This window comes from Haemaphysalis longicornis, unplaced genomic scaffold, assembly GCF_048455015.1.
Source record: "Haemaphysalis longicornis isolate Haplotype H1 unplaced genomic scaffold, Haemaphysalis longicornis Haplotype H1 scaffold_1, whole genome shotgun sequence".
In the NCBI taxonomy this organism is placed as follows: Eukaryota; Metazoa; Arthropoda; class Arachnida; order Ixodida; family Ixodidae; genus Haemaphysalis; species Haemaphysalis longicornis.
The window spans coordinates 402600047-402612969 of record NW_027526203.1 but is presented as its reverse complement, the minus strand read 5'-3'; the positions used below and the strand labels follow the sequence as shown (position 1 = coordinate 402612969).

At 43.0% G+C, this 12923-nt stretch overlaps 1 protein-coding gene across 5 annotated transcripts in view; it reads left to right on the top strand.

Moving 5' to 3' along the window:
* The window catches only part of Kcc (solute carrier family 12 member kcc), a 407686-nt gene that overhangs the window by 376465 nt on the left and 18298 nt on the right, over nucleotides 1-12923 (top strand). For all 5 annotated transcript variants that reach the window (XM_077686853.1, XM_077686851.1, XM_077686852.1 and 2 more), the window contains 12 exons: nucleotides 569-667; nucleotides 3449-3506; nucleotides 4164-4282; nucleotides 5221-5395; nucleotides 5787-5885; nucleotides 6121-6240; nucleotides 7404-7597; nucleotides 7843-7922; nucleotides 9671-9759; nucleotides 10125-10231; nucleotides 10912-11028; nucleotides 11940-12029. In XM_077686853.1, coding sequence (XP_077542979.1) covers nucleotides 569-667; nucleotides 3449-3506; nucleotides 4164-4282; nucleotides 5221-5395; nucleotides 5787-5885; nucleotides 6121-6240; nucleotides 7404-7597; nucleotides 7843-7922; nucleotides 9671-9759; nucleotides 10125-10231; nucleotides 10912-11028; nucleotides 11940-12029 — 1347 coding nt within the window. The remainder of the gene's footprint in view (nucleotides 1-568; nucleotides 668-3448; nucleotides 3507-4163; nucleotides 4283-5220; nucleotides 5396-5786; nucleotides 5886-6120; nucleotides 6241-7403; nucleotides 7598-7842; nucleotides 7923-9670; nucleotides 9760-10124; nucleotides 10232-10911; nucleotides 11029-11939; nucleotides 12030-12923) is intronic.

Sequence of the window (12923 nt, the reverse complement as noted above, 5' to 3'; positions counted from 1 at the left end):
TCACTCACACGGAAGCTCGGTGCACCTGTTTTACATTATTTACTCTTTCTTTTTTGTGTATGGGTGTAATGTCGAAACATTTCTGGAGACATTTTTCTAAACCGGCACTGTCTTGCAGGCCGTAGCTGTTAATCTGAAGTTCAGTTTATTTTATGTAGGAAAGACATGTTAGTTATTAAATGTTCAGTGTCTGAATGGCAACAAATGTTTCAACTCAGTCAGAAGTGACAGCAACATTTGTGAAGCTGCATGTAGAATTCACTGAATTTTAAAATGATGTGCCAGTCATGTTGGCTGCAAAATAATACCACTGTGGCATCTGCCACAAACCTCTCGCGGCATCAATTGCTCATGCTGAACTGTCTAGCTCTACAAAACTTGTGTTTGAGCAAAAATTTGAACATGTTCTGATGACTGCAGGCCCTGCTACTGGCTCTACTTGTGTGTAAATAGTGGCAGGGGCTATCACTTTTTATGCTGGAGTGTTTGTGTGATCACAGGTCGAACCAATGCGACGTTGAGTGCACCATGTGTCTAAACTTTTCTTCTGTCCCTGTTTTTACTAAAGGTATTATGGCCGGATCAAATCGTTCTGGCGACCTTGCTGATGCCCAGAAGTCAATTCCTGTTGGAACCTTGGCGGCACAGTTGACTACATCTATTGTCTGTATCCTTTTTTGAGCAAGTTCCATAGAAATTACATAGCTGGCAAAATGGAGATAAAATGAGCCTCAGACCTTTTTTCAACCTGAGCAAGCCATAGCTGAGGAAAACCCCTTTCTCATTTTTTTTATTTTCTTCTTCCCTTTTCCTTCCATTTCTTTCGTAGTAAGGTATTATAATATTGATAAAGCTCTTTTAGCACATACCATTCTACAAATATAAATTTTATGTCTTTGCTTGATGGGCGGCCCTGAAAATTTGCTAGTGAAAACGTACTTTCCCAGTGCCACTAATTAAGCGAGCGGCAAATAGGCAGCGGCATGTGAATAAATGACTTTAAATTCATTAAATAAAGAAATGCCACAAAGCCTTTTTGGGTGAAAATTTTTCATAAAAAGAACACAAAGGAATGTGAAGGTTCAGAAATTCCATACTTAAAATTAAAACGTTCAGATACAGGGAAATCACTTGGTAACACAGGATCAGCATCAAGCATTTTGGCATGGGTTGTTCTAGTGTAGTGCTAAGTCAAATAGATATGCATTTGGGGGGACGCGGGCCTCAGAATTTCAAAATTTGGCAGGAAAAAAAAAAGATTTTTTTTAAAATCCCCATTTTCGAAAACTAGAGCTATTTTTCTTCAGTACATTCAAATATCTGGACCTTGGAGTACGTATTTGAGCCATTATAGCAATTTATATCACCGACGACCGCTAAAAATGACCAAGATTCGACGCGGAAATCCCTTTTTTTTTTTGACGACTCGCCGCTCTGGTTCGACATGCGCTATGGCGTACATCCAGGGGCCCAATTCTCTAAAACGAGAGACTGTTGTTTTAAAACGATGGCCTCTCGGTTTAACAAATTTGGCCCGTGGTCTCATTCGAAAGTGCGTCTTTTCGTTTTCAATTCCCCGCTAGATTCGCTTCGTTTCGTCCATTGGTTACGAGAAAAACCGGGATAGAATAAAGACGAAACGCGCTACCCAATTGGCTACTGACTGCACGTGACCTCAGGGGCGCAATTTGATTAGCTGGGCGTCGGCACCCTTATCACAGTGCAACGGCACGCGTGTTCGTTCATGCAGGACCAGCAAAAGCCCGCACGGCGCAAAAATAAAGTAACCATGTCTATCTATAACCGAAAGAAAGAACGATCGGTATTAGAAAGTGTCTGGAATACGTTTTTCTGCGTATCCGGCGCTAACATATCGCGAAAACCACGCCGAAAGAAAGGTAAGCTTACCGCACCCACGGGCCGCCTGAAGCTTTTAGATCAGCAGCAAAAAAGAAAGAAAGAAAAGAAATGATAAAGTGGAGGAGGCTGTTATCAATGATGCCGTGGCGAGTCGGCCCGCATCTCGACGGGCGCTTGCTCGTCGGCAAGTTAGTGATTTGAGCATGATAAATGCTTGTACTCTGGGCTGTGGCCTCGTAGGTACTCTGCACATTGCGCGGTGGTGACGTGATATATGAGTAGATTAAATTGAAAACGTGGCTATCCCGCCTAGCCAAGCGCAAGCACGTCACAGAACAGTGTCGTGCTACCGCTTCGTTGCTACTCATTCCGCGCGATGCGAATCGCCCTGGAGCCGATTTGCTTGCAAAATAATGAAACAGTAACATGACAAAATACCCGTTTACAGCTCATTAGTACGATCGGTACCTCATTTCTGGTCGTGAACGAGTGACGGCGCGCTGGCAACAGCATAAAAATTGAAGCGACTTTCTGGCCTTGCTTTTGTTCAGGTTTTCTGCGAAGTGCCAAAGGATTTAAAAATTTTCCTTCCAACTGATTTCAACCAATTTTGTATGCTCCTGTTGAGTGAAAAACGAGCTACACCCTAACGCGTTTCTCTTTTTAAAATGCTCAATTGATAAAACTCACGTGTAGTGAAACTTCAACTGCGATTTTCTTCGTGCCACTTTTTGTGCATATTAGCCTAGCCTTAGAGTTCTCAGGTTTTTTTTGTTTTGTTTTTTCAAAGGATTTCTATAAACGCTGTACTGTTGAATTCTGGATGAAGTAAACTGCAATCTCATACTCTCAGATCCGGACTGAGCTCGATCCGGATCGACTCAATCGCTATAGAAAGTGCCCGCGTGACAGTATTATTGTGAAATGACCTCATTAAGTTTTCTGGATACTGTACTCGGCATAATTAGTCTAATTTTATTCAATCAACTGTCTTCACAGAAATATAAATAGCATCGGCATGCATGGCAGGTCTTAAGCTACAAATCCATACCATTTATGTAAAAACATTTTGACTAAAAAGTCCCTTATTGGCCCTAAGAAATTACCTATTTAGGCTTCAGTATTTTCTCAATGACTCAAAGAATAATTACGCCACTTGAAAACTAACTATATATATTTGAAATGAGGAAGACAAAACACACATGCACAGTGATTTTCATTATTATAGATGGATTAAAAAAAAGGCTTATTTTACCTGCTGCAGTGGCTAAGGCGTTGCACTGCTGAGCATGAACTCGCGGGTTCGATTCCCGGCCGTGGTGGCTGCTTTTCTGATAGAGGCGAAAAGCAAAAACGCCTGTGTGTACGAAGTTTCAGCGTACGTTAAAGATCTCCAGGTGGTCAAGATTAATCCAGAGCCCTCCACTGCGGCACGCCTCATCGCCTGCGTTGTGTCGGCGTGTTAGACCCTACAATCAATCAATCAATCAATCAAAGAAGTTCATTTTTAAGACAAGTGTAATTAGTAGTAATAGTAATCAGCAGTGAGCCCAAGTGTTTTTTTTTTTTCCTTAACAATAATGCCTAGACATCTCTGGCGTGTTTCTCTTTGGTGCAGCCTTTGATAACCTTTTCCTGAGGGACAAGTAAGTCTTTTCTAAACCAATTCTTTCGCACATGTTCCCATTCATTTATGTATCCTGCATTACACCTTCCCATTTTTTGTTGTTCATTGTAATGTTACCTTGCATTTGTGTGATTAAGTTTTGTCTGCACATACTTCATCATTACATATGTTTTTCTTAGATGATTTCACTTAAGGCATCAAAATGGACTGGCCTGAGCCCACATGTCATTTTGAAGGCCATTCACTCTCTTTTCCACACCCGTCACTTTCGTTAAATACGCTTCTTAAAAAGGAAAAGTTTGCATCCGCTCCAAACGCAGCTGAACGGCTTTCTGAGAAGCATTTGGAGAACGATTCATCGTAGAGCAGAAATGAGAACTTGAGACCACTGTCACACAACAAGTGACTGGCCTCCCTGTTGGCTTCCTTGGTAGAGCATCCACCTTAGTGAGGTGCTGGTCTGGGGTTCAAGCCGCCATGATGAGTTTCTCTTAGACTGTGAAGTTTCTGAGAAAGCTGTGGGGTTTTCTTTTGGCGCAGAGGATGGCTCCATAATGGGATTGGGATTTTATCTTTGCAACATTGAAGCGACCCACTGAATGCACGAGAAAATGTGTGAGAGATGTGCGCTTTTCTAGGTTTATGGCAGCATGTGATGTGCATGTGTGGCTTGCAGGTTTGGAGAGAGTATAGGGGGCGGCCTAGGTGTAGCCCAATTGGCCTGGCCCCACCCTCTGCTTGTTGTGCTGGGCTCCCTCCTGTCCACCATTGGAGCTGGACTGCAGTCTCTCACTGGTAAAAAACAAACTATGCATTCTCAACTCCAGCAAAAGAAAAAGCCTCTTTTTCAAGTACTCGCCCACAAGAAACTGCATGCGGTGCCTCATTGTTGTGCTATTACTGCTCTCCAGCCGATGCGGCCGTTTCTGGAATTTAGTTTCCTTTTGTACTTCCTAGAGCTTAGTGGATTAGGTTACACTGTTATCAGAGCTGTTGCTCGTCTCGAACTGGAGCCTTGGCCATTTCACACTGTGCACATTAGAAACCTTATAAAGAGAGGCACCACACTCAAGCACATTAATTCCATTCAGCTGTGTGGGATGTTCTAACCCTCTGTTCAAGTAATACAGTGCACATTTTCTTTAAGTTGGGTATTACGGCAGATTGTTAACCCTTTAACCAAGTGGCACAAGACCACTTTCATCTGGTCTTACAGTAGCGTGCAGTGGAGTTGAGCCAATGTGATCAGCTACAGGATGCACATGGGTCAGTGAGCATACTTCAGCCATTGGCAGAATAGCTGCTTTCTTTTTTAACTGTTGCCAGGTCTTGAATATCTTTACCAGCTTAGAAGGCTTGCTTTGAACTTCTTTTTCCAACTTAACAAGGGACAAAAATTCTCCTAGAAATAATTTTTCTGTACTTTATGTACTTCTGACAGCCCACGGGGCACTTTGTTTTGCTTGTGCATGAAGCGTGTGAGGCTTTTTATGATTGCTAGCACGAAAAATCCGCAAGCCTGAAATGATGCCCTGTTTTAATGCGATTTTATTTAAATACAAGGGTCCTGAAATGACCAGTTTACACAGGCATTTCAAGATCCCTCTGGACTCCTAATTGTCCAGCAGACTACCTACCTAGGCATTCAGCAGACACAATGTGCCAAGTCAGGCTGTGTAAAGGAAAGATAGGAAAACAGTGAAAATGGTTGCTGTTTCATTGTTGCGATCCAGGTGCACCACGCCTGCTGCAGGCCATTGCCAAGGACGGGGTCATTCCGGTGCTCAACGTCTTCGCAGTGAGCAGCTCTAGGGGCGAGCCCGTGCGTGCCCTGCTCCTCACGGCATTTATTTCGGAGCTGGGCATCCTCATTGGCAACCTTGACCACATTGCACCCATCCTAACCATGTGAGGGTCAAGGCCAGTCCTTTTCAGCCTTTTATTCCACCGGTAGCTTGCTTGGAATAGATTTTGAGGAGTGAATGAACTATTTTTAAATTTTCTTTTGAAAATTTTTCTTTGCTTGTAGTAACTATAGCAAGCAGTGAGACTTTCCTTTACAGTTTGTATACTTATAAGGTCAGGCTAAAGGTAGTGTACTTGGTCCTTTCCTCTTACACTGCAAAATAGCCATTTGCAAGTCTATTTAACCACATGCTTCTAAGCTGGTCTGAGTTTATTGAGCCTTATTTGTGAGTTATTCTGAGTCCTAATTTTATCTGTACTACTATGCATAAAAATCATTCTCACGTTGAAACATGTTGGCTGTAAAAATATCCTTGTACTTGTACTCTTTCAGGTTCTTCTTGATGTGTTACATGTTTGTAAACTTGGCCTGCACGCTGCAGAGCCTTCTTAAGACGCCAAACTGGAGGCCACGTTTCAAGTACTATCATTGGTAAGCACTGGCAGTACCAGTCGCTGCTGGTTGACTACAGCATTGTACATTGCTTCTGTTCCTTTGCCCCTCAAAGGACAGTGCCATTATTGTCTGTATCGAATGAAATTTCTGTTCATAGTTTTCATCTCACAGCCTTTAAAGTAGTTATTCCTCAGTGTTACTTCTGGATTGTTGCAACGTATTTTCAGTGTTCAGCTTCAACACCAAGTTTGGAAATTTCTTTCTCTTGCAGGTCACTTTCCTTGACAGGGGTGATTCTGTGCCTCGTGGTAATGTTTCTGAGCAGCTGGTACTATGCTCTTGCCGCCATGGCGATTGCAGGCATCGTGTACAAGTACATTGAGTACCGCGGGTGAGTACACACCTGCACCTACCTTCCACCTCAGCCAAGCTTGTTTAGCAGAGGCACAGTAGAAAGTAGACTCGCACGTAATTATCAGAACAGATAGGCTATACATACCATCATCATCATGATGCTACTTATGATGTGTCTCTTGGAGCACAATTTTTCGGAGTTCTACTGCCTTCTGGTCAACAACACATACGTGCAGGAATGAAGGCTCTGTGCAGAAAGAAAAACCTGGTGTGTGCGTTTCACTTCAGCTAACATATACACCAGAGTTAGCAAACAGGTTTCATGTAAAGCTTACGCATTGTGGGCTTTTTTGCATAGCTTGAGTATTGTGTGAAAAAGCCAACCTAAAGGGGCATGCCGTGCAGTGAGGTTTGAAAGTTGTTACGTTGTGCGGCAGAGCCAACTTTTATTGCTCTGTTATTTGTAAATTTCGAATATTCAAAAACTTTCTATACATTGAACAGTAAAACTACGCTGCATATCAAATCGATAGCTAACAATATTCATGAAATATTTGAAGTTCCGAACATTCTCACACCTCGAAACTTCTAACACCTACTCTCTGCATAAGGAGAGTGTGAGAATGATCCCATTGGTGAGTCGGTACACCAAAAGTGGGCTAGTAAAAGTCTATGTGTTTGTACAGTTGCTTTCTTCTCATTCTGTTAAAATGCCAGTGCACTGATAGATAGATAGACAGAAACTTTATTGGTCATGGGATGGTGGGGACGAATCAGCCACCTCGGTCCAGGCAGCCGCTGAGGGCCCTGATGCTGTGGGCCACCAGTTCCCGTTGCTCTTGGAGACTCGCCGCAACAGCCAGTATTACGCTCGTGACTGTAGACGTTGGTGATGAGCAGAGTGCCGCATTTAAGAGGAATCGAAACAGTGAGGCTATTGGCGGTGTCATGTTCAAGATTAGCCGTTAGGGTGGAGTGGATCATTGTGGCAAGGCCGGGACTTTGCTGAAACGGGACATATCCAGGTAGCGTAGGATTTAGTCCTGTCTCTTGAAGGAGAAGGATGTGTGGTAGCTGAGTTTGTGACTGAAGCCAAATGAGGCACTGAGATTCTTTATTTCTGCTACTCTGGCAGTTCACTGTGGAAAAGGTTTCAACCTGTCTCTGGCTCAAGTTCAGACATATTTGGCTCTCGTGCAGGGCGGAGAAAGAGTGGGGAGATGGCCTGCGTGGTCTGGCCCTGAGTGCCGCCCGGTACAGCTTGCTGCGCTTGGAAGAGGGACCACCGCACACCAAGAACTGGAGGCCCCAAGTGCTGGTTTTGTGCAAACTCAACCAAGACTACATGCCTAAATATCGCAAGCTCATCACCTTTGCGTCCCAGCTCAAGGCGGGTGCGTACTAGCACACACCCAATTATTCTCAACCACGTTTACATTTCCTGTGCTGCAGCACTGACTGTGCTTGTTATCTTCACATTTGATGTTACTCTTCATAAAACCGTGTTCTTAAGTATCAAACCTGTTCTTGTTCTCCTGGCACGTGTAGCTCTGTGTGTCATATTTGGGCTGCATTTCATGGCAGTGCCTCAGGAAGTGAAGCCAGTTTTTTCTTTCTGAAAAAAAAAAATTTTTTACAGGGAAAGGCTTGACACTTGTTGCCTCTGTCTTGGAAGGAGAGTACAACAAAATGTACAGTGAGTGCCAGGCCAGCAAACAGGTATGGATGAGCAGTGTATGAGCATGTCCATATACCTCAGAACAGAATACTACTGCAAAACAAAAGCCCCGGCTGACACTAATAGAATATTGAACAACCCAGGTGAAAATATATATATGTTTTTTTTCTAGCTGGATTATTGAACCAGAAATTTCTTCTAGCTAGAAATCTTCTAGCTAGAAAAGGCAAATTTCTAGCTAGAAATAGTAGCAGAATTTCTAGCTAGAAATTCAGTTTCTAGTTCATTTCTAGATGGATTGAGATTTACTTCTAGCTAGCATTTGTCAGTCCAGCTAGAAGGAAAAAAACCGCAACCTGGAAATAGTCGTTTCTAGCTAGACAAAGAATTTTTCTAGTTAGAAAGTCGTCGATTCTAGCTAGAATCTAATAATCTAGTCAGAAATGAAGCTGGAAATTATGATTTCTTGCTAGAAATGCTCTTTCCATTTTCACGGGGGAAGGCTCTCTGGCTGGAGCCAGTATCTGTATCTGTATTGTATCTGTTGTTCTTCTTTCTGTGATCACCGTTCAATCGTCTACATACTTTCATGCCTTCTTGTAGCCAGATGGACTTCCATAAAACTGCTGACTTCAAAAAGCCCAGTGTAGATGGCTTCATTTATCTGACAGCTTCTGCAGGAAATAGAAGTGTACTGTATATCACCTAGTGCTTCTTAAGTTAAGCTTCTGTAAAAAGTATCTGACAGTTCCGGGATTTCTATATAGTTGACGCTTGTAAACCTCAGTAAATTCAAGTTTATCACTTGAGAAAAATCATGCACCCCTCCGTCAAACGACGACGATGGTTGAACACGAAGCTTTCTCGTGGCTGATTCCTTGGTTGTAGTCTAAGTTTTTCAAACCGCTTCGACTGAGTCAGAATGGAGCAATCGGATGGACGCCGGCTTCATAACGCAAGGGACCCATGTTCGATTCCGGCAGCCGGAAGCGGGTTTTTTTTTTTTTTGTTTGTTTTGTTTTGTTTTGTTTCACTTCGGCGTTTTCGCATTACAGACGCCATCAGTGAGAACACTAAAGCTTCATTTTATAATTACAGGTCCCGTTAGGGTATAAAACTATGTATTTCGAATTTATTTAACTTGATTTTTTTGCCTAATTCAGCTAAAGTTTAGTGTTCCCACCAGGGTTGCATTAACAATACTAGAGCGCATTAAGTTCGTCAAAGCAATCTGACGGGCTAGTTTATTTCCATCATGCATTAAGTACTACGCCATAGAAGGAGCGAGATGATCCATGCGCACAATATTTAGGTCCCTGTTTAGGCCTTAGGCTGTCTAAATGAATCTGTAGCTTTGTCGCATGAGAACCCAATACGAACAATTTCATCTGCACTGCAGCGAGCAGCGCCAGGCAGCAGGGAGCCCACTCTGCAGACTCTGTGCTTCACATCCATCCACTTTTCTGCGTAAATGCCAGTAGACCAGTTTTCACCCCTCCAACAGTCTTGGTGGCAGTTCGTGGGAACGCAGTCTGCAGACACCGTGCAACAACCATGAATCGGTTGATAAATAATTTTCCTATTTGTTGTCAGGGCCGCTCCCTGCAGTGTAATATTATCCTGGATGGTCAAGGCGTGTGCAGTTCAAGCAATAAGGCGCCTTCAACAGGAGAGCAGCCAAAAGGATGCGAGCACACGGGCGCTGCATATTTCATGTGCTCAGCATCTTAAAACAAATGTGTTGCCTGTTTCACATTGATTTTTCTTTCTTCTCTTTTTTTAAACCTAGAGCCTGAAAAAAGTCCTGGAGGAAGAGAGGGTGAAAGGCTTTGCTGACGTTGTTGCTGGAGGGAGTACCATTGACGCGATCTGCCACCTGTGCGTTATTTTGCCTTCAGCATGGCTTGGCATGCTTTTTCTTCACATTTGCATCATAAAAATTTCGCAGTTTGCTTTATTGAGGGGTAGAAAAAATTCTATCCATCTTATAAAAGTGCCAGATGTAAAAAAACACAAATTGCTCCTTGAGCCAGAATACTCTGTTTAACAGCGTGCTGTTAATAGTAAAGGATGAATTGTAGTCAACTGAAGCAGCGGCTAACAAAAAATTCTTAAAGAAATGCTTAGCATGGTCTAGAAATGAGAAGAGCAAAGAAATTGGTTTCAGCTGGTGCTTGTTCATTTCAGTTAATTGTTTTTTCACGGCAGTACATTGCTCAATGCATGCTTTAAATTCTCTGCAGGATTCAAATTGCTGGCCTTGGTGGGCTCAAACACAACACTGTTATCCTTGGGTGGCCTTATGGGTGGAGGCAGTCCCCTGATGAGCGCTCGTGGAAGGTCTTTATCGGTGAGTTAGTGCTGCTGATGCAGTTCTCTGTCTAGCGCTTGCACAGTTTATACCACCAGTACAGCTTACCATTTTTTCCCAAGGAATTGTTGACACCCACCATGATGGCTCAGTAGCTAAGTGAGAAGTGAGTGGCCACACTTTTCCGTTGGCCCACGACAGCTGCTTTTATCATAGGCATGTACTGGGATTCACTGGGTGAATTCACCACAACACTCTAGAATGACATATCGAAGTGGCCGATGTGCAAATTCAGTGAATGACGACACCCAGTATTTAATTTGACTGAAAACGGGCATCTTCACTTTGACATTGCGCGATGCAAAACATTGTGCACGCCTTGCTTGTTGTTCCTGCGCACATCCATTTTTTTAGCGAAATCATGTGCTGGGCATCACCATTTGCTAAATTAGCGCACTCAGTCACTTTGATTGGTCATTCTAGACCGCTGCGGGAAAGATGATTTACGGGTACTTCTAAAAGTGTATGTGGTAAAGGGCCACAACCTGTATAAGATTAATCCTCCAAAGTACATGTCTGACTGTAGCACCTATATTGTGCATTTTTGAAGGGTTTAAAGCTGCTTAGGCTTCCATCAGTGTGCTGTGCTTAAATAGTGGCTTTATCACTTTCCAAAGCAATGCCTTGACTGCCTCGATGCTTTTATTCACTTGCTACAGAGACAATACGCAACGTATCAGCAAGCAAGAATGCCCTCCTGGTGCCAAAGAACATCAACCAGTTTCCAGACAACACTGAGAAGCTTCATGGAAATATTGACGTATGGTGGATTGTCCGTATCCTTCAAATATGGAGTTCCCTGAAACGTGATTAAGGAACTTTATATCTGGGCATTTAACTTATTGTCTTTACTCTTTGTTGCTGTGAATTTCAAATGAGAGTTCTCAAAAATATCACCTTTCAACTTAACATCCATGTATCTAACTTAGTCTTTACTCTTAAAGAGACAGGACACTAAAGAAGGTTTGTTGAAATCCTATTTGTGGCTGCATTTTTCACTTCAACCCACGTATTCCATAGTATGACTGTTTAGCGAAAGTAGCCTTAGTTCACTTGTAATTGGCTGCAGAAGAGGAAACACCATACACTGTTCGTGACTGCTGCAGACTACCACAGTGGCATCACACTGTAGCTTTCAGAGTGCTTTCATGCTACCTCAACTTTTAAAATATTGCTTTTCAGTGTTCACGCATTGCAGGGTTAATATTAACTCTTTGTTTCTTCACAGCTTATACAGTTGAAACATGCTAGCAATTCACTAAATTTAGCCATGCGTGCTAGCAGTGTCATATCGGCAGAGAGGTTGGAGCAAAGAAAGGGCCACTCAAACACAGTTTTTTGGTTAAAAATCTATATAAAGTTGCCAGGGAAAATCCAGAACATGGCCTACTCATTTCGAATAATTAGACAATAGACAATGTTTAAAAACTCACTTTAGTGTTAATTTTAGTTTTGAAGAGCTTTAATTTCAAAGAGCTAACTTGAAATCTAGGCATAGTAAAAAAAATAGTAATCTGAGCAACATTTTTGTCTTGCCCAGGTGTATTTTGCATTATTGACTGTTCATCCTCAGGGCTGGGGAGTCATTTCAGAAGTCTGCACTGTCTTCTAAGTTGTTCCCAGAGTGCATCAAGGCATTTGTTCTTGCATTTGAACATGTACGTTCTATTCCTTAGCTTTACTTCAGATGATGGTGGCCTGCTTATGCTCTTGCCATTCCTGCTGAAGCAACACAAAGTGTGGAAGAACTGCAAGCTGAGGATCTTCACCGTTGCCCGTATCCTTCACCAATGTTTTCAACTTTACTCACCGTGCCATCATGCAGGCATCTTATATACACTGTTCATCCTGCAATATGCACAACTGCATTTTATATGTAGAAGTACCACCTATACATACGTTTAAAGGTGCTTCTATATTTGCTTTTTTTTTTAAACACCTAGCCTTTTTTGAAATAACAAGTCTGAAAGTGTGGATTGAGCATAGGCTGAAATGACTACTGCTTTCTGAATAGATAGGACTTGGCCATGAGAGTTGCTGGGACAAATGATGCAGTATCTTTGCATATACAGTCTAGTCCACTTATAACAATATCCAAGTGCCAAGGAAATCCCATCGTTATAACCGATGATTGTTATATGCGGGTTGCTTAATAAAAAGACTTAGCAGAGCTCAAAACATTTTATTTGCAGGCAAGCAAGGTTGTACTGCTACCTATTTGTGGAAAAGAAGCCATACTCGGTCGGCTTTGTTTGCTGCACATGAAGTTAGCGCACATCTTTTTCAAGAGCATCTATAGGTGCTTCACCTAGCTGAGCGAAGGGTCCTTGGTGGAAACGAAGTCCCTGAGGGACTATCATGCGTTGGGCCTCCTGCGAAGGTCCTACCCGAGTAGGCCGTGCAACCGCGTCGTCAGAGTTGTCACTGCCACCGCTGTCCCAGCACGTGGCGTCATCGGGAGGGGTGTTTGGAAGGAGAACTGTTCCCCTCCAACTCTCGCTTCCTCGTAAGCTGCGCAGTTGACTCGTTTTCTGAGGGGTGGACGGGATGCGAGGCACATCGCGGAGCATGGTGTCGGCGTGGTTGGTGTGGGGAGCCGGCGGCACCTCGCATTTTCGGTGCTTGCTGTAACCCGATTCAATCGTTATATCCAATATCGCGGCACTGGAGC